At 40.2% G+C, this 22339-nt stretch overlaps 1 protein-coding gene across 13 annotated transcripts in view; it reads right to left on the bottom strand.

The window, feature by feature from the left end:
• The window catches only part of AGTPBP1 (ATP/GTP binding carboxypeptidase 1), a 167029-nt gene that overhangs the window by 7384 nt on the left and 137306 nt on the right, over nucleotides 1-22339 (bottom strand). The window contains exon 26 of one of the 13 annotated variants that reach the window (XM_043547336.1): nucleotides 9601-12195. The exons of the other annotated variants lie outside the window; for them this stretch is intronic. Within the exon in view, the coding sequence (XP_043403271.1) occupies nucleotides 12189-12195 (7 nt within the window). The 3' untranslated portion in view covers nucleotides 9601-12188. Of the gene's footprint in view, nucleotides 1-9600; nucleotides 12196-22339 lie in introns of those variants that run through there. 13 annotated transcript variants of the gene reach the window in all.

Here is a 22339-nt window from a genome sequence, read left to right as displayed (position 1 = left end):
GTTTCTAAAGGTGCCCACAAGTACTCATTCTTTTTGCTGATACAGACTAACACGGCTACCACTCTAAATTCTGTGTTGCAATACGCGTACAAGACAGATGCAACATGCATACAAGACAGAAAATTATTGCTACTTTAACTCCGTTTTAGGACAACAACTAGCAAGTAGTATTAAAAACAAGCCAATACTGTAGCTTTGTCTCAAAAGAGGCATCAGGGAACATTTAGGCATGTCAAGTTTTTATCTTAACATGATCATCTTTTTAAAATCCAGAAAACAAAGCAGAGTAATATAATGCACCACAGACATTTGCAACTGCCAATCTGCGTTCAAATCTCAGGTTAGAAATGTAAGGGGGGTTTAATCTTTGATGAAATTTTTACTAATCATAAAACTATCAATACAATAATTATCTTTTTCCACTCAGGAGAAGTCCAGTACTAGAAGAGTTAATTTACAGGTCAGGATTAGTAAAGCTACATGGAGAAGCTTGCCTAAATATCTGCTCCTATCAAGTCTGGCTCTGAAATTATTTTCATTTTAACAAATTTACCTGGCTCTCCAGGGCACCCACTATGCTATTATTGCCCATTCACATTCTACTGAAATAAAATATGTTAGGTTGTGCTTATTTTGTCTACATGTTTCATTTCCTTCTGTACCCATCGAAAAGGTATCCGAGTGTCTGGTACAGTTAACAGCCAACAGGCCCTCCCATGGCTCTATTTCTGATGTAGTGAATTTATCATATCATCCTTTGATATTTGTTCTTCGAACTTCTTCTTAGCCCTCTTTAATCTGTATTTTAGAACATCTAACAAAATTTAGACTCTACCCCCCTGTTCTCACTTGTGCTGGATTTCTACATTTTTGGTGACGAACACTTGAACCTTGCTGTTTAATCAATTTTGTTTTTTTAATATCATGACATGTCTTGGGACTCAATGTATTTTTAGCTGCCTTCCATGCTGATTCTATGGATTTTAATTTCCTAACTTTTCCCTTGAGTTGTTTCTAATTAACATACTCAATAATCCCTCCTCCCCCATCACCTCTTGCTTTTCTTTTTAAAACAAAAATTAATAATAAATTGGTTTATTATTATTAAGACTGGTGGATTGTCATGGATTACATAATGTGTGCTTTCTTTAAAGTCACAGCTGTTCAAGTGACCCCTTTAAAACTTCTTTAGTGTTCATATATTTTATTTAAATTTAATTTTTACCCTTACAAGTGTGAAGATAAACTTCTCAATGAAAACTAAGTGTAACTTATGAGTGTTGCAGGACTCAGACTCTCAAACAAATAGTGCTTTTCAAAAGTATACCCTTCCTTTATACAAAAATATGTTTAGAAATGACAGGATATCTAGAAAATCATGTAATTTAAAAATGCATAAAATGCTATATCAAAACAAGACCTACTATCATTTTTCAAATAATTTTGGCAATATGTTATGTATTTTTCCTATTTGAATGAATGTTTTGGTACACTTACCAATAAAAATACACTAATCTGTTGGAAAAAAGTTGTGATTTTTTCCCCCAGCTAAAATGGCTATTTTTGCCACAACAAACTCATGATTTTTCCAGTTTTGTTTTTTTCTGATACAAAACGTGTCTCATTTTTCATTATTCAAATGCTTCAGTTGCAGGAGAAGTCAACCTTGAAGGAAGCAAAAATTTTCTATAACTTATTAAAACACACTTACATTAGGATATTTACAGTGCTTTACAAGAAGAGATTGAGAGTTTCTGCCCAAAGACTGAAAGTTACACCACCACATGGTATCAGCGAGAGACAGAAAAACAACTGGCAAGGAACCAGTGCTTGCTGCCAAAGGAGTTTTGACAGGGAAGTAAAAGTGGGAGGAGAGGAGTCAGGGAGTAGTGCAAAGGAACCAGCTTTCCACGTCCTCAGTTCCTTAGAATTTACCCAGAGATCTCTGGATATCCAAGCTCTTGGAAGGCCATGCTCCTACAGTAGCTAAAAAATCTCCTCCCTTGAAGGCAATATCACTCATGGAACTCAACTTACACCTGCTTCTGGAGTTCCCTTGGGTAATTCTCCCCTTCTATGGTTTTTTCCTATGTGAGGAGGAAAGATCTAAAGGACAAATTTGAAAAGCAGTTCAGTGTCCAACTTCTATTCACAATCAAAAGAAGCTGGATGCCATCAACCTTCCCACAAAGTGAGATGGGGAGGTAGCATTTGTAGCTGGTTTCCGTCTCCTCTCATTTCTAGAGCTGGTCTCCTCCTTGCCATTTCCCAAAATTTCCTCTTTGTTAACTCTAATGAGAAAGTAATATGAGAAATCCTAAAGCTCAATCTGTGTCTGCTATAATTAAACAAAATCTATAAAATGAAAACACTGGATAACCTAGAACAGTGGTTCTCAACTTTTCAGGACTACTGTACCTCTTTCAGGAGTCTGATTTGTCTTGCGTACCCCCAAGTTTCACCTTACTTAAAAAATACTTGCTTACAAAATCAGACATAATACAAAAGTATCACAGCACACTATATCTGAACAATCACTTACTTTTTCATTGGAATATAAATATTGTACTTACATTTCAGTGTATAGTATATAGAGCAGAGTAAACAAGTCATTGTCTGGATGAAATTTTTGTTTGTAGTGATTTCGCTAGTGCTTTTTATGTAACCTGTTGTAAAACTAGGCAAATATCTAGATGAGTCGATATATCCCCTGGAAGACTTCTGCATACCCTTGGTTGAGAACCACTAACCTAGAACATACTGTGTGAGCCTTATAAAATTGAACAAGGCACCAGAATTTCTGAACAAGGTCAAGTCATCAGACAAAGATAGATAATGCTCATAAATCCCACTAGTTATGACCAGAGTCATATGTTTTTATTTCATTGCATTCATAGAGCCCATCAAACCCGTCAGCATCACAACCATAATTCTTACTACAGGACCATTATTACATGTAGCCTGATGGTTTCTCTTTGGGGAAACTGGGGGAAAATACTGGAAAAAGAGTTCAGAATAATTAAAGGAAAATAAATAATTTAAATGTTTAATTCATCGCCTAAAATGTTAAAGTGCATTACCAGAGGGAAATAAGTCTAGTTATTGCTTTCTTTTTTGCAAATCAAACATGCTGCTGACTCAGTTTAAAATGCTTTGGTTAACTTAAGGTAAGTACATCCAGATGTAATGAAATACTGAAAAGTACTTTAAAATGTTGGCCTGTCCTCTTTCTCCCAAGTTAAGGAAGAGGAGGTCTTGTGTAATTACCTATACTATTTGTTTAATTAATTACAATGCTTCTGAATGCATACACCTTTTGTCTTTTAAAAAGGAGACTTTATCTCAGACATATTATTACAATCAGCAACTTCAGAAAAGTATGTACAGTAACTGTTACCTTGTTTACCACAAATATTCCAACTGGGACACTATGGCCTTGGACTATTTCCCAGGCACTGTGGAAGGAGGAATTTATCTTGAACAGAAAGGTTTCTGGAGCTATAAAATTAACCTCATTTCTTAGGACAACAGCAGCATGGTTCTTGTATGGACAAGGGAAGTAATTTCACAACCTGCCTTTTGGAGGTAAATGGTTTTGTCTTGTATAACTGGTCATTTGATTAATCTTGTCCTTTGATGATAGTCAAACAGAGTCCAACATGCCTACCTACAGAATGCCACTAGGACTTGTACCCATGTTTCCATAATGCTTGATTGTAGGACTCCAATCAACTATTCTGAGAAACTCCAATGTAGCTGAAATCACCATAATGTTGTGATTATTATTATTCTTACAGTTCAGTAGCATTTAGAGGTCAGGACCCTTTTTCCTGGGAACAGTAAAAATAAAGAGGCAGTCCCTGCCCCAAAGAGAATTATGTTTCCCAATTCACCAGAAATGTAAAAATGTTCCAGATCAATGTAGGACATTCTTGGTTGAGTTCTATCTGGATACCAAAAGCTCTTCAAATGATCGGCTGTTGACTATAGGTGTTCGTGGTCTGGATGAAGGAGTCCCTGCTTCAAGGGGTCTGTGGTCTTTTCCTGTAGGTCCAGTATGGGTTCCTTGGCTGCACAGGAAGTCCTGCCTTGTGGGCAGTAGAGAATTAAGAGGACTTCAACTCTCTGTGGTTTCCCCTTTTCTGTATCCTTTATGTGAATTGCCTTGAAAACAAATTATTTGCCCAGTGCATTACTTCCATTGCCACAGAGAAGCTTCAACCTCTACTTAGTTTCTGATTTTGGAAGGGATACAGCATACATGCCTCAATCATAAACCAACCTCTAATGGGAGGCAAGAGAATACTTCCTTGTGAGCCCTGTAATAGCCTACTATTTGGCTTCTTATACCTTCTTCTGACATAAATGGTGCTGGCCAGCATCATAGGCAGGATACTGACTACTTGGATCACTGGCTTGATCCCATATGGCCATGTGAGAGAGAGTGAGTGTGTGTGTTTTGTTCAGACACACCACTAACAGCTGTCAAAATGAACTGAAAGATTGCATATGCTGAGATTTTGGAAATTTGTCTTCCACCTATACTCCCTACTGTGTGCGGCTTGTTTCTATAGTGAGAACATGGAGCTCTGGAGTGAAAATTTGGTTGGCTTTCATCATGTTGTTTGTGGGTAGGTGAGTACAAACAGGACATTAAGATGTGATCTGAGATTGACACCTAATTTTGCATTTTATCAGGTGTGTGGCTCTATGTCCTCAGGAGAAGCTTTCGTAGATGTATTTTGAGAAACCCACTCACAGGATGAAACCAGCAATCCTGCCCACTGGAGATAATTGGCTATGGATGAGCACTGTCAGGAAATGACTGATGGAAGGAAGCTTTGGATCTATCCAAATCTTCATCATGATGATAAAATTACAGTTTGAGCCATCCTTGTTTTGACCACTGGATGAGCAATTCATTGGGTTCAAAGCTCTTCAGGATTTTAAACAACTGGTGGCTATTAATCCTTTTTAGCAGCTTTCCAAGTTACAAGTGTCCCCCGCCCACCGATTCGTATGTCGAAACCCACTGATTCGTATGTTGTCTATGCATGTGTAATTTGCAACCTGTACCTTGCTGTTACTAGCCACTTCTGAAGACTTTGGGTGCGGAAAGTAGATCAGAAAGAAGGGATTGTGAGCTCTTAGACACAAATGCTTGTTTCATCGTTGTCACACTGAGAATTTTGTTGGTTTGGTAGAAAATGTAATTAGGTTTCTTGGAAGCTTCTGCTCCAGATTTTTACCTCTGCTAAAGTAACAGTTCTTTTTTGGATACCCGGGTGCTTGGTAGTGACCAATGGATTTTTATGCTGGTTTTCATAGAGGCCTCAACCCTCACTGTTATCTCACCTACTAATTTCTCTACTGTTCTTCCAAACAGCTTCTCGCTGTATGCTTATATGCACAAGGTATCTGTGTAGGAAGAATAATGGTATCTGTGTAACCCAGCTTCCTTGTAGCCAACGAGTTAAAAGCCATTGCTATTGTCACAAATCACATCAAGGGTTTGACCATGACAGACCCCGAGAGGTCTCACTCTAAGCAAGGCTCATATCCCTAGATGATGAGCCACATGCTTGCCACCAAACAGTCTTTCCTTACTAAGTATATGAGGAATCTTTGCTCAGAATAGTTAGTGCTGAGGTTATGAAATTGCTGTACAGTGTGTTCTCATTCCTATGGTGTATGTGGTCTTTTGGAAGAAAGACCCTTTCCAAAGGTGTTACTTTTTCACAGGTGGAGCTACTGCTGCACCAACTCTAGGCTGCCAAAATGTTAGATTAAAAAAAAGAAATTTCATAATGCTTTAGTTTAACATTTGGTTTTAATCAGAAGCCCTCATTTGGACCTTATATCCTCAGAGGTGGTGTCTATACAAAATCATACATTTAATAATGTTTGAAAGGGAAGATATATTAGTATTAATGAATTCCTGGCAAGCCACTGGCGTCCTGTCCTGGAAAAGTCCTGCACAGAAAGTTTGTTGGGGTGAGTGGTGGGTGCTGGGGTGTTTAGTGCATGCATGGTACTTCCCCTGGCTGTTTATACTCAGCTGAGAAAGAGTACTGGTACAAATACGTTGTTTGTAAAAGTAAGTTGCTAGATGTCTCCATGAACCTGAAAGGTTGCCATCCTGATCCCACAGGCTAACTAGCACCCAAATAAGTACTACAGGAGTAACCTAGTTCGACTCAGGGCTTTACTCAGGAGCCACTTTGAACATGGGAATGGATTTCTCACTTCCTCTTCTCTAATCCCATAATGGTGTTACTTCACGGGGAGTGGAATCCTCATGGATCTCTGAAGTGCTCCCTATGCTCTAATGTGCACTCAAAGCCTGTGGAGTAGGGAAGGGGTAGAGAGACAGTGAGACCCGTTCCCACCTTTCCTGCACTGGAGGTAGCTCCTCAGGTGAGGGGAGGGGACCTGAGCTGCCTGTACAACTCAGACCCCTGGGTGCTGGCAGTGCGAGGGCTGGCTGGCTGGCCATGTAATTCACCCTATGTAGAGCCTGTGAATGCCACCTCACATAGGGAATGCTGCTTCGATTCAGTGCAGTGCTTGCAGGACAGCTCGCAATGCCCAAGGGTGGCAGAGGACTCCTAGCGAGGTGCTGAAGTGGCACATCTGGCTGACAAACTTCTGTGCTGCCAAATACCCAACCCAGGAGAGGAATGACTGATTATAGGTTGCTAGTGCACAAAAATTCAAATTAAAGTTAGAGTACAAAATTGTTGGGAGAAACTGAATTGCCAACTTTTTCTACCAACAGCGGCAGAAAATCTGGGGGCCTGCGATGAAGGGTGGGACTTACTCCTGAAGCCTTCAGAACAACACTGGACCTCCTCCAAATTCCATAGGTGGGGGTCATTAATGCATGAGTGATGAATTAGAAAAGCTGTACAGTAGAAATGAAACTGTTCCACTAATGCCTGATTTCAGATATCACCAACAGCTTCTTGCAAAAGAATGGAAAAATTATAGGACTGTGCAGTTTATGTACAAGGATTAGGTCAAAATACCCCCTTATAAAAAGGGGGTCCACTTGGTTTTATGCCTTCATTCAGTGATGCGACATGCATTATGTCACTTAAACAGTAATCAGTGGTTTGAAAGTTTTTTTTTTTTTTAAATCAGAGAGATATTCCCTGTACCTATGGGGATCTGAATCTGCTCCCACTGATTTTAATGGAAATTTTGCCATTGAAATCAATGGAACAGGATCGGACTTAAAGGTAGACACTGACAGAACTGGTTATGACAAACAGGCAGCAGTTTTTAAAAGTCACACACAAACATTAATTAGCTTTAATGCAGCATTAAGACAGAAACAAGTTGTTAAAAGCCAGTCTATTCCACAAGTTAAAGGATGCTCCCCACACATTTTATATTACACACACAGGTTTATATGTGAAAGTACTATATTTTGCAGTTTTTAATACAATATGACTAAGTGAACATAATGGAAGCAACTTAAGTCAGGAAATTCTAAATGTTGAGTGCTAATTATATTAAGACATTTAATTTCCCATGACTTTTAAAGAAAAAGAATGAAAGAAGTGAGAAAAATCTGAAGTATTTGGCTTCAAGTTCCTTGATCCGAGGCATAATCTAAATGCTCCCAACTATGGAAATATAAGTTACTGAAGCACCATGCCCCAGTGGCACTAACAGAAGCATTCTTAACTGGCCCAATTCCTTTCGTGAAGAACCACTTGGCTGCAATGCTCACTCTCTCTACCAAGTACCTTACATGGGGAATCCTAAATGTTTTTGAAAGGTTCTTTACAGATGCATCCAACTTCAAAATATTCATTAATTTAAAAGTGATTGAGCCATTCTTCAAAGCTGGCTTGATTTTTGTTTTGTAGGTGTCACTGAAAGACAAGCTACAGTTGAAGTTTCTAGCCTCAGTCCTTTGCAAGTTATCAGAGAGCAAAATTTTCTGATTGAAATTTATGAGCAAAATGTATACTTTATTACCAAGTAGCTCAAAAACAAAATCACCTGATTTCACTACAAATTCCTCAAATTTAAGGCAAAAATGTATGAGTAACTGAAAAGCAAGGTTAGAAGGGAAATCAGAATTCAACCTTAACTATAGCAGGTGTTTAGATTATACTGTGTGCATACACACACGCACGCGCACGCACACGCACGCACACGCCAGAACTCTGCTGAGATGAGTTTTACTAGAGAATTCTTTCAAAAGCAATTAAGCATGAGAAAAGTAGTAATAATTCCTGCACAAATTTAATATACCATCAAAATCTATATGTTGAGTGATATAAAAAGGATAGAATAGAACAGGAAAAGGTTCACAAAAGGGCAACAAAAGATAATCAAGGTTGTGGAATGGCTTACATATGAGGAGAAACTAAAAAGATTAGGGTCTGCTCAGCTTAGAAACAACTAAGGAGGAATATGACAGAGGTCTACAAAATCATGAATGGGGTGGACAAAGTGAATAGATATGCATTATTTACCTCTTCACACAATACAAAAACCAGGAGTCACCCGAAGAAAATTAACAGGCAACAGGGCTTAATACAAACAAGAGGAAGCACTTTTCCACAAGTTGTTTGTGCATTATGTGAAACATATTTCCTTGGAATGCTGTGAGCACCAAAAGTATAACTGGGCTCAAAAAAAGAAATGGATAAGTTCATAGACGATAGATCCATCAATGGCTATTAACCAAGATGGTCAGGGGCACAATCTCATACTTGGGGCGATCCCAAACCTCTGGTTTACAGAAGTCAGGACTGGACAACACAGTGAATCACTCCATAATTGCCCTGTTCTGTACACTTCCTCTGAAGCTCTAGTACACGCCACTGTAGGAGATAAGACACTGGGCAGGATGTATCATGATCTGACCCAGTAGCTCTTATGTGCTTGTATCATCTTTTATAACTATTCTATGAGTACAGTTATTTCACAACAAACTATATATCCACCTGTGCACATCATTTTACAGAACAGCTTACAATTTTGACTTTATTAGGCTGGTTAAAAGAGGTTTTCAGCACCTCCCATATGTTATTTCCCATCACACCACCTACATTTTCACTTTTATTCCCAACCTTTCAGTGATGCTGGCTGTCCCTTCCTCCAAGGCCAAATGCAACTTCTCTCACAGCTCATTAACGTTACTCCCCAAATTGTAGGTAGAGCTGTCACATCAGAGAATGACAAGAGGTGTTCATTGCTCCCTACCTTCCTGCGTTTAGGTCGCTACAGACCTTTGAGGTGCTCCATCCCCATGGGGAAGACCAGCCTGTTACCTCCAGAACACTGCAGATCCAATACTAGCTTTGTCTTCACTGCTAAAAAATGTGTTTTTACTATGAGATAACTAATGCATGATAGCTTTCCTGCTGTAAACTCCTACTGGAGACATGGTACTGTAGTTTAACCAAGAGGTAAAATAAATATCAAACCTGAGTGAAGGGTATAGTGTCGACCTCCCCGGCTTGCCTCACAGTAAAAACTACAGGCAGGGCGTTTGTCTCCGCTGGGATTTTAGAATGAGAGAACTATCACACATTAGTTATTGCACTGGAAGTAACCATCTTTTTTTTAGCAGCAAAGACGAGAGCAAAGATTAGGCTCTATCCGACATGGCACAGTGGTAGACTAGGAGCAGTCAGCTATCTGCTATATGTTTCTTGCACTATCACTACTAGTCTCATTTTCCTAGTTGCACTTTGATTCAGTAATATAGATATTATTTGATTTACAGAATACTGTAATAAATTGTTTTCCTCTGTACAATTTATTGTGATCAACGGAAGCAGGATGACTAGCTGCTGACCTGGAAAAGTTGAGATAACACCTGTGATGTAGAAAGCGTTTAGCAAACAGATTACTATATTGTATGGTCTTCATCAAAACTTTGAATCATACACTCTTCATGTGACAGCAGCAACATAACAGGTGTTTATGAGTGGCTATTACTTAAAAATACGGGAATTTTGAGTTTACAGATTTTGTATCATAGGACCTGTGTAGTTCCCCAGGTACACCATGTGGCTGCCATAGTGGATACACAGATTATTTTTTATTAAGAAAAAGAAGGATTGGTACAGGCATTAAAAATCATGATAATGTTTTCGTACATTTGAAAATGGATAAGAGATCAAATTTGAGACCTAGAGGTATTTGTTTTTAAATGTGGGGTCTGCAGCGTTCTCATGGACTGTGTATGTATAATGGTTCTCAAGGGCATGTAAAACACAGTAAAGAGGTATTCTATTGTTTTCAATTGCATAAATCAAAATAAAGGGAACAAAAAGAGAAAAACAGAAACAGATATTGTAAGTTGAGCCAACAGTTTCTTGTAATCTTTTTTTAAAAAGGTCAGTTTACTAACAAAGTGTAAACACCATGCAAATAACCACTTGAAGTTGTGTTACTCTCTTTACTGTAGAGAAACATGCACCTGTTTTTCGGTAGAATGAAGGGCTCACAAACGGCAGCTACACTATCCAGAAGCAGAATGGATTAAAAACAAACCACTGCATGCAGTGTCTGACAAACTAGCCCTACAATCCTGTCACATGCCTGTGAGGTCCCACAAGTTTTCATTTAATTAGCTGGGGTAAAAGGAACAGCTGGAATGCATTTAACGTGGCAGATCTCCAACACTTCAATTGTATTGTCATTCTGGGGGGTGGCAATCCAGAGGCTATTTATGAATTATTAAAAACAGCCTGACGAACTTTATGCCAATGTAACTGGGGGTGTGACCTGTAGTGTTTGTAATTAATTCCTCCATGGTTACTAAGATTTCAAATATACAGTACTTCACTGCTTCTGTATGCAGTCACAGAAAATGATTGACTTGAGTTGAACAATGATAGGTAAAGAAGTTATGAAGAATGGAAAGGAAACATTTTTTGGTACCTATGGAAGGAGCTGTGAAATACATCAGGAAGAGAAGAATTTCTTCACAAAAATCTTAGCAACAGTTATTTAGCTGCACTCTATGGTACAGTAGAGAACTTTTAAGCTGTTTCTTTTATCTGCCTCTTCTTTTAAGCATAGTCTTTCACTATTTAAAAAAATTGAAGGAAAAAAATTTTCCTGGGGGGAAAAAAAAAATGGTAATTTTTGAAAGGAGACATACTACAGACATACTGTGATTTAGTGATAAAGCACAGGGCAGGGAATTGGGGCCTCCCTTGTGGTATTATAAAATTGGCTGCGTGTGTTATGGATTGCTTTCTTCTCTCAAAAGGATCATGTATTGGGTAATAGAAAAGGCAGCATGCCAGATAAAATGGACCAACAGTATTCTTGTTGGGCTTTCTCTGCGTTCCTAAGGATTAACCTACAATGCGTTGTTCCCACAAAGTGAGAAAAGGTTATTCTATTTCTTATAAAATACAGCATAAACTAATTCACAAGGCTGCATAAACTTAACCCTGTATTAGCAGCATTTGGAAATCCCCTTCTAAGCAATAAAAATTCTTTTTTCCCCACACACTAAATTTGTCTAATATAGCTCAAAGCACACGCAGCATTTGTTTATCACTGGCCCTCCTTTAAAACCAGTTCACAGAATTCTGGCCCATCTTTGCCAACATACTTTTGCTACCTCAGTTTACAAGTATGGCACCAGGTAAAGCTGCAGCTAAAGAAAGCTCAGGCAAACCTCATGCTGCAGCCTGATCTCAGAAAGACATCCTGGCTTTCCTTGGCTTTTGTGGGGGAAAGTGCAGTGCAAGCCCAGCTATGTAAACATTAAAAACTCAGCGCTTTGGTTTTCCAATATGAGTGTCCAAATTCAAAACAAATTTCTTGCATGCTGTGCTTGGATTATGAGGTAGAAAGAAGCAGACAGTATGCTGCTGGTTATGGTGGCTTGGCTTTGTACTGGCTTGCAGAAGTAGGCAGCGGAAACCACCCTTTTCCACTGTGGAGTTCAAGGGCATCCCTTTTGTCCTGGCACAATCCTGATGACATTTTCAAGCATGCATTCTTTACTCTTTGACTGCACATTTCTAGGATGGGCTGCCTCGGTCTCTCCCGCCATGGTAGAGTACTTTCCCATACCACTCTGCCATGAGCACCGGTGGTTCCAGAGCTGTTGAAAGCCCAGCAACACATGGACCCGGGGAACCTCGAGCAGTCGCCCTCTCTGGGCACTCTCTTGAGTGATACATCAGCCAGAATCATCACCACCTATAAGTATAGCAACCCAGAATCATCACCGCCTATAAGTATAGCAATGCTGACTTCACTATCCCTATAGTTATTACCTGGGACTCCCTACAATCTACCCCCAGGCTTCATGGCTACGTTCTCACATACTTACCATGCTGATGACTGCCGCACAGCCCCATACCAAGCCTGACTTCATATCTGCATGATCTTTATAGTAAAGTTTTAGGGAGTTTTGTCACTTATCTCTTCCTGTTTGCTAACCTTTTAAATCTAACAATGTCTTTCTGGAAGTTGATCAGTGGCCTTGGCTGAGGTACCCTTGAGGGGTACCTCCTACAGGCCTGGCCTCGATTACGAGAATGAAGAAACAGACAAGGAAGGACATGTTCATTCATCTGTTCAGCAGGGCTGAGGCCAGTGCACAATGGAGCGAAGACTAAAATAGATATAGGATAAGGCTTGATAAAAGGAGGATAGCAGTACTGGGTATAAGATTGAGAGGGGTGTATTTGCTTATTGTAAGTATATAGGTAAGAGGCAGGGGTGGATTAAGGCTGTAACACAAGACCTACAGGCCCCAGGTCTGTAAGATATTTAGCTTAGCCAAACAGGGCCTTTGACCTGAATTAGGCTGGCATGAGCAGCTGACCCATAAATAATCTTACAGCCATAAAAAAAAAAAGTGTTCTGTTACAGTAAATACATGTGCTAATGCTGAAATTTAAGAAATGTATATTGCAATGTACCAGCTAAAGCCAGCTAGAATATTCTGGGGATTTTTGCAGACATTGGGGTGTCAGCATCATGCTAACCATAAGTTGTTTGGTGTCTGAGTAACGTCATTATTATAAAGAGAACTAACAAGTTAGCCTATGAAAACTGGGGCACCCCAAATTTAGTGGGGTGTGAAAGTACATGAATATGTATGAACCAAAATGAGTATCAGCATAATTCATTATAAAAGGTATTACCTGGCCTATTTGCCAGGGGAGTCATCAGGATGCTACCACTAGTGATGACAAAGATGATGAAGATAATGTCTGACACTCCGGGGTGCCCCAGCAGATGTGAGTGATACCAATCTAATATTGGTGGTAATCTTCCTGATGCTGTAGCCTCTCAGGAGACCAAACCCTTAACCAGAGGTACCACTTAATGATCTAAAAGATTAATCAATAATCAATACACCAATCCATCAATTAGGCTAAAAGAAGAAACCAAGGAATGCTCTTTTGAGGAAAGGCAGAAGGACCTAGAGGTGGACAGGAAACTGCACCAAGATATTATACAACTCCTCAGACAGCAGACCCAAGTGCTACAAAGTTTTATGGAGCAAAACTCCGAAAGACTTGCACCCCAGCAGCCATTACACTGCATGTACATTTCTATCTTCCTGGGACCTGGGCCATATTCATTCCCTGCCAGCATAGCATGCCATAGTATCACTTCCACTGAACCCAGTGGAAAACAAGAAGAATTGCTATTTGTATTTATACACTGCCCTGTGATTCATGCAGAAGCTATCAGCACTTTGCACTTTGTTCTTAAACGATTTACAAGTATTTTTGTTGTTTGTTACTGTCCAGTAGTTTTACTTTGTGAAAATCCTGGTTTACAAACAGTCTTACACAACAGACGTGACCACCCTCCACCAAATCTGATTCCCCTCAAAGTCATGAAAGGTGTTAACAATTCATTTAAAATTCATATACAAGCCAAGTGCAGTTTATTCACGAAGAGACACAAACTAACAAAGCAGCATGCTGCCTGACTATGACACACTGTCACTCTCACGGCCTCCTTTAGCCATATAAAGAAAAGGAGTACTTGTGGCACCTTAAAGACTAACAAATTTATTTGAGCATAAGCTTTTGTGAGATGAAGTGAGCTGTAGCTCACGAAAGCTTATGCTCAAATAAAGTGTTAGTCTCTAAGGTGCCACAAGTCCTCCTTTTCTTTTTGCGGATACAGACTAACATGGCTGCTACTCTGAAACCTGTCATTTAGGCATATAGCGGCTAGTCATTCAAAAAATAAACCGTCATTCCACTTCCCCCCTCATTCTGCCAAGAATATGCCCCCCTTTGCTGAGCAATTTTGTAAAACACAATATTAAATAATAGAAATATTTGGCTCACTGAGATCCAGGCTACTCATGAGGCATCTCTAGAATACTTTCAGTCTACCAAATGCACATTCAACCGTCATCCTGCAAGTGTTCAGATGATAGTTAAATCTTTCCTTCCTGTTGTCCAGGTGCCCAGTGTATGGCTTCATGAGCCAGGAAAACAAAGGGTAGCATGGGTCCCCAACAATCATAGTTGGCATTACAACCCCACCGATATAAATGTGCCATTCCAAGAAAAGTGTCCTTGCATGCAGCTTTTCAAATATCCTGTATCCCTAAAGATGCAAACATCATGTACTTTCCCTGACCATCCAGAGATAATGTCAGTGACACATCCCTGGTGATCCATCACACTTTTGTAACTCTGGAAAAGTAACCGTTTCTGATTATGTACACAGAAGCAAAGTTGGGGGTGGGGGGGGGGAAAGAGGGCGAATCAGAATACGCTTCCTGTCACTCCACCACAATTTTGGAAGTCCATTGAATTGAATCCCTTTCTTTTCTCGAACTTTGCCCAGAGTCACAATCCTGGGCAGCAGGATATGCTCAACAGCCATGCACGCCTGGATGACTACTGCCCCCTCCATAGACTTGCCAATGTCAAACTGATAGACAGCAATCAGGGCCACAAATGTCCATATCACATCACTTTTTTTCCTCCCCTGTCAAAGCAGCTCTCATTTTTGGCATTTCCATACAGGAAGACATAGGTGAGTTCAGTATACTACTCCAGGCCTTCCATATCCAAAAGCCCTGCAGCCACTGACAATGCTCCCAGATATGCATCACAATCCAGTCCCACCTCTCCGTGCTTGTTTCATGAGCCCAGAAGCACTGTGCTAATGTGTACAGCTGACAATTTTCATTCACTATCCACATAATCCACTCCTTCTCGGTATTCTCATTTTCACTGCTCTGTGACCGGCCGCTGTGATCACTGAAGTTCCACAAACACAGAACAATCAGGTGCCCGGTCTCTAAAACAGACATGAGAACTCCACTGACCTGTTCAGCATCCATGATTCTGCTGAAGTGGCAGAGAGATTAAAAACTTGACACAAGGAAGAGCAGATTATGGGATGGAAGGGTGGAACTGTGGGAATTAAAAACAAAAACAAAAGTACCAAAAAAAAAGTTTAGGGGATGGAGCAAAGGGAATTGTGGGAACCTGACACCCCAAAGTTTCTGCAATTCTTTGAGAGCAATGCTGGTGTCCCACAATGCATTGCAAAAGTGGCACACAAGGCTGTGCACTCGATAGCAGCATGAGAAACATTGGGATGTCTATCCACAGGACATCATGTCTTGTGTCAATACAACTTCTTGCTGTGAGGATGCATGCACCAGCAAAGGCAGCCAAGTGTGCACATGCCCTAGTGAGGTTACCATGTCAGCAGCTATACGTCAGCACAAATGCTACTGGGAAGACTTTCTGGTGTAGACATGGCCTAAGGACTGTTTTCTGATTTTTCTTTCCCTTAAGTTCTGGAGTGATAAGTGTTTTATATTATTTGGAACTCTAATAAATATTTTCCCCTTTCAAAAGTTAATTGTGTATAGGAAGTGTAGTTGTGCTACCCTGAAATATCCAACAACATGTGGAGTAACCAATTCTTGTCCAGGCTCATGATTCCAGGAACGTTAAATGTGTATCACTAGTATTGCATACCACTTCCCTCCCTCTTCCTACAGGTTCCGTATATAATATGAAGGATACGAATTTTGAACAATCAGAACAAAACATATTCACTATATTATGTCCTATACATTTGTAGTAGAAATCAGCTCCATAAATCTTCTATGTTGAAATGACTTTCAGCACGTAAAAACTAGATTCCATATGAATTAAACAGAAAGAATTAAATGATGTACATCTGCAAATAGCTTGTTCTCACATGGGATGAAACTCAGGTGTAAAATATGGTGAATAGGACTTGTCCCAGGGATGAATGCTACCCAATAAGGATTTGGACAAGAATGGATTACTTTATCATCCTCCAATTTGGATTACATATATTTTTATTCAATTTTATAACATTTCCTGTGACAAACTACAAAATACATCAAGAGTGAAAATAGTTTGCAAGCCTGGAAGCACTGGATACCAAAAAAAAAAATTCTCATTTAACTGCACAATGGGGGGGGGGGGGGGGGAATAAGTGATTTTCATAGAAATAGAAGAATTTCTATATTATTATACATGGATTTGATGTCAAAGGAATTCCAAATGTAATTAAAAACAGTGAAACAAAGAGACACTAAACTTGTTCACACATTGGCCTTATGGTTTTATAAGTAATTAGAACATTTCACTGTAGGTTGGTATGCAAACTCTCCAACTGGGGAAGGAAAAATAAAGTTCCAACTACAGGTCTCTTCACATCCTTTCTTCAGGTCTTGCTTTATTTCCCAAAAAAACCCACCAACCAACTCAAAACCAGAACAAATCAACTCAAATTACTGGGTAATAGACACCAAACACCTTTCCAGCTCAGCCAACTTGGAGGAGACAGCCCCCACCCATCCCCTGTGACAGCCCCCTCTGTACCAGCTTCCCTTTTTCTTTTATAATCCCGTCAGATCACCTAAACTGATGGGAACCTGGTAATCCTTTACATGCTGAAGGCACCTTTATAATTTGGCACTCTCATAACATGCTCTAAGAATCTGGAAACAAAAATCTTGACAATTGCAACAGAAGAGAAATTCTGTAGTAATACAGAGGCCCAGGACAACATGGGGAGAATCTTATGCCTGCACAGACTTCAGTGGGACAGCGTACAGGCTTAAGAGTCTTCCTGCATACAACATACACAGAATTGGAGTCATAACTATTAGCTTTCCTCTAGTGTTCAGTTTTCCTTAAGGGTAATGAAGCATTCCATGTTCAGTATTTATTGGTTGCAGACCTATAAAAAAGTTTCTTTTCTTGAAGTACAAATAATTCCTCTAGCTGTTTAAGGTAATAATGTTTGGCACTATCACTCAATCAAGATAACAAGTGCCTTTTAATACTTCACCAAAATTAGTTTTAAGTCCTGTTAACTGAGGATCAATTAGGACCTCTAGTGTCATTTTGATTATTCAAATAGTAAAACATACAAAAAAATTTAGACAAGAAATAGTGTCAATAACTATGATTACATTTCTATTCTTCTTCATGAACACATTACAGGACTGTAATTTTTTGAGAATTCAAGTGGTAAGGTGTTATGGAAGCAGCTACACTCTACCATGCCCCTTCTTAACATTCCACTCTTCAAATGCCCATGACATGCCCCACCCTCTCCACTTACACCAGTAGTGGGTGTGTTGGTCAGGTGAAGCTAGTGTAGGAGGCAGCAAAGCATTCCCCTATTCAAGGGAAATTTTCCAATGTCTATTTCTGGCTGTTTTTAAAACTACTTAGCCCCGCGTAACCTTAGAAGACTGGGAAACCTGGTCCACAATCTCAGACAGCTGCAGCGGCACAGGAGCTAGCAAACAGAGCTGTAAACAGGGGAGTTTGAATGGGAGTTTGAAAGGGGAGTTTGTCTTGTGGTACTTGTGTTTTGCTGTGGGTGGTGGTGTTTTGGTGTGGTTTGTGTTTCCCAGATTAACAGGATTTAGGTGGCAAGGCTATGACAGATATAGAGGTAGCAGTGGGAGTGACCCATGTAGCGGAAGACACAATGAAGATGACTGGATGTGGAAGCTGTGGTATGTACATGATCCTGGAGGGGGTACCTGGTAAGAGTTTTGTCTGCATGAAATGCCGTCTGATAGAGCTGATGGAGGAAAAGATCCGAGGTTTGGAGATGCAGGTGGAAAGTCTGGTAGAGTTTAGGAAGGGGTTTGAGCAGATTATGGAGCAAAGACATGACGTATCTGAAGGGAAAAGCTCAGACTTGCAGATGGAAGCAGGACTGGGGAATTCTGAGGGGAGACTGGGTGAGGAAAGTGGTCAGTGGAAGCATGTGACTAAAAGAACCAGGCAGAGGAAAAGATGGGCTAGTGAAGGAGAAATAGAGCTTAAGAATAGGCATGCAGAGTTGGAAAATGAAGAAGGGGCTCAGCAGGTAGTCACTGAAGGTGGAAGGGCAAGGAAGAAGAGAAGAGCGGCTAGTCCTATAGGAAAAGGGGAAGAGTTAATGGAGATTACACCAAATATGAGCCCCAAGAGGATACAGGATGGGTTAAAGAGGATTAAAAGGGAGAACAGAAATGGAAAGAACTTGCAGCCAGAGGGAACAGGTGATAGACTGGAGAATAGCACCGTCACTAGGAAAATATAGGTCTATGTGATTGGGGACTCTTTACTGAGAAGAATAGATAGGCCTGTAACCAGAGCTGATCCAGAGAATAGGAGGGTATGCTGTCTTCCAGGTGCTAAGATACAGGATGTAGACCTGAGGTTGAAAAGGATTCTAAAGGGAGCGGGAAAGAATCCCCTAATTATCCTTCATGTGGGAACAAATGATATGGCTAGATTCTCGCTGGAAAGTATTAAGGGAGACTATGCTAGGCTGGGGAAGACGCTTAAGGAAATTGAGGCTCAGGTGATCTTTAGTGGGATTCTGCCTGTTCCTAGAGAAGGGCAACAAAGGTGTGACAAGATTATGACTATCAACAGATGGCTTAGGCAGGTGCTATAAGGAGGGCTCTGGGATGTATGGCCACTGGGAGGCATTCATGGATAGAGGACAGTTCTCTCGGGATGGACTTCATCTGAGTAGGGAAGGAAATAGACTTCTAGGATGGAGGCTGGCACAACTGATTAAGAGAGCTTTAAACTAGGAATTAGGGGGAGATGGTTGGGAGATGTCCAGGTAATCTCCACACCAGAATTTAGCATTGAGAGGAAAGAAAATGAAGTAAGAGTGGATACAGCCGTGGGTAGGAGGAAGGGCAGTGTAGATACAAGTCTAATAGTTATACTGTAGTAAAATGACTGTGCCTAATAGGGTACAGAATGTGAGTGAGGCCAAAAAGCAAAAATTAAGATGTTTGTACACTAATGCGAGGAGCCTAGGTAACAAAATGGAGGAACTAGAGCTACTGGTGCAGGAAGTGAAACCAGATATTATAGGGATAACAGAAACATGGTGGAAGAATAGTCATGACTGGACTACAGGTATTGAAGGGTATGTGCTGTTTAGGAAAGACCGAAATAAAGGTAAAGGTGGTGGTGTAGCACTGTATATCAATGATGAGATAGAAAGTAAAGAAATAAGAAGCGATGAAATGGATATGACTGAGTCCGTCTAGGCAAAAATTAAATTGGGGAGAAAACTATTAGAGCCTCCCCTAGGATAGTGCTTGGGGTGTGCTATAGACCGCCGGGATCTAATTTGGATATGGATAGAGCCCTTTTTAATGTTTTTAATAAAGTAAATACTAATGGAAACTGTGTGATCATGGGAGACTAACTTCCCAGATATAGACTGGCGGACGAGTGCTAGTAATAATAATAGGGCTCAGATTTTCCTAGATGCGATAGCCGATAGATTCCTTCAGCAAGTAGTTGCTGAACCGACTAGAGGGGATGCCATTTTAGATTTGGTTTTGGTGAGTAGTGAGGACCTCATAGAAGAAATGGTTGTAGGGGATAATCTTGGCTCAAGTGATCATGAGCTAATTCAGTTCAAACTGAACGGAAGGATTAATAAAAATAAATCTGCAGCTAGGGTTTTTGATTTCAAAAGGGCTGACTTTCAAAAATTAAGGAAATTAGTTCGGGAAGTAGATTGGACTGAAGAATTTATGGATCTAAAAGGTAGAGGAGGCCTGGGATAATTTTAAATCAAAGCTGCAGAAGCTATCGGAAGCCTGCATCCCAAGTAAGGGGAAAAAATTCATAGGCAGGAGTTGTAGACCAAGCTGGATGAGCAAGCATCTCAGAGAGGTGATTAAGAAAAAGCAGAAAGCATATAGGGAGTGGAAGAAGGGAGGGATCAGCAAGGAAAGCTACCTTATTGAGGTCAGAACATGTAGGGATAAAGTGAGACAGGCTAAAAGTCAAGTAGAGTTGGACCTTGCAAAGGGAATTAAAACCAATAGTAAAAGGTTCTATAGTCGTATAAATAAGAAGAAAACAAAGAAAGAAGAAGTGGGACCGCTAAACACTGAGGATGGAGTGGAGGTCAAGGATAATCTAGGCATGGCCCAATATCTAAACAAATACTTTGCCTCAGTCTTTAATGAGGATCTTGGAGATAATGGTAGCATGACAAATGGGAATGAAGATATGGAGGCGGATATTACCATATTTGAGGTAGAAGCGAAACTCAAACAGCTTAATGGGACTAAATCGGGGGGCCCAGATAATCTTCATCCAAGAATATTAAAGGAATTGGCACATGAAATTGCAAGCCCATTAGCAAGAATTTTTAATGAATCTGTAAACTCAGGGGTTGTACCGTATGATTGGAGAATTGCTAACATAGTTCCTATTTTTAAGAAAGGGAAAAAAGTGATCCGGGTAATTATAGGCCTGTTAGTTTGACATCTGTAGCATGCAAGGTCTTGGAAAAAATTTTGAAGGAGAAGATAGTTAAGGACATTGAAGTCAATGGTAAATGGGACAAAATACAACATGGTTTTACAAAAGGTAGATCGTGCCAAACCAACCTGATCTCCTTTTTTGAGAAAGTAACAGATTTTTTAGACAAAGGAAACGCAGTGGATCTAATTTACCTAGATTTTAGTAAGGTGTGATACCGTGCCACATGGGGAATTATTAGTTAAATTGGATAAGATGGGGATCAACAGGAAAATTGAAAAGTGGATAAGGAATTGGTTAAAGGGGAGACTACAACGGGTCCTACTGAAAGGTGAACTGTCAGGCTGGAGGGAGGTTACCAGTGGAGCTCCTCAAGGATCGGTTTTGGGACCAATCTTATTTAATCTTTTTATTACTGACCTTGGCACAAAAAGTGGGAGTGTGCTAATAAAGTTTGCGGATGATACAAAGCTGGGAGGTATTGCCAATTTAGAGAAGGATAGGGATACCCTACAGGAGGATCTGGATGACCTTGTAAACTGGAGTAATAGTAATAGGATGAAATTTAATAGTGAGAAGTGTAAGGTCATGCATTTAGGGATTAATAACAAGAATTTTAGTTATAAGCTAGGGACGCATCAATTAGAAGTAACGGAGGAGGAAAAGGACCTTGGAGTATTGGTTGATCATAGGATGACTATGAGCCGCCAATGTGATGTGGCCGTGAAAAAAGCTAATGCGGTCTTGGGATGCATCAGGAGAGGTATTTCCAGTAGGGATAAGGAGGTTTTAGTACCGTTATACAAGGCACTGGTGAGACCTCACCTGGAATACTGTGTGCAGTTCTGGTCTCCCCATGTTTAAGAAGGATGAATTCAAACTGGAACAGGTACAGAGAAGGGCTACTAGGATGATCCGAGGAATGGAAAACTTGTCTTATGAAAGGAGACTCAGGGAGCTTGGCTTGTTTAGCCTAACTAAAAGAAGGTTGAGGGGAGATATGATTGCTCTCTATAAATATATCAGAGGGATAAATACCGGAGAGGGAGAGGAATTTAAGCTCAGTACCAATGTGGACACAAGACCAAATGGATATAAACTGGCCACCAGGAAATTTAGACTAAAAATTAGACAAAGGTTTTTAACTATCAGAGGAGTGAAGTTCCAAGGGAAGCAGTGGGGGCAAAAGATCTATCTGGCTTTCAGATTAAACTCGATAAGTTTATGGAGGAGATGGTATGATGGGATAACATGGTTTTGGTAATTAAATATTCATGGTAAATAGGCCCAATGGCCTGTGATGGGCTATTAGATGGGGTGAGATCCGAGTTACCCAGGAAAGATTTTTCTGTAGTATCTGGCTGATGAATCTTGCCCATATGCTCAGGGTTTAGCTGATTGCCATATTTGGGGTCGGGAAGGAATTTTCCTCCAGGGCAGATTGGAAGAGGCCCTGGAGGTTTTTCGCCTTCCTCTGTAGCATGGGGCACGGGTCACTTGCTGGAGGATTCTCTGCTCCTTGAAGTCTTTAAACTACGATTTGAGGACTTCAA

Source organism: Chelonia mydas, chromosome 5, assembly GCF_015237465.2.
Source record: "Chelonia mydas isolate rCheMyd1 chromosome 5, rCheMyd1.pri.v2, whole genome shotgun sequence".
In the NCBI taxonomy this organism is placed as follows: domain Eukaryota; kingdom Metazoa; phylum Chordata; order Testudines; family Cheloniidae; genus Chelonia; species Chelonia mydas.
Note: the sequence above shows the minus strand (reverse complement) of the source record. Positions and strands in the feature narration are given on the sequence as shown.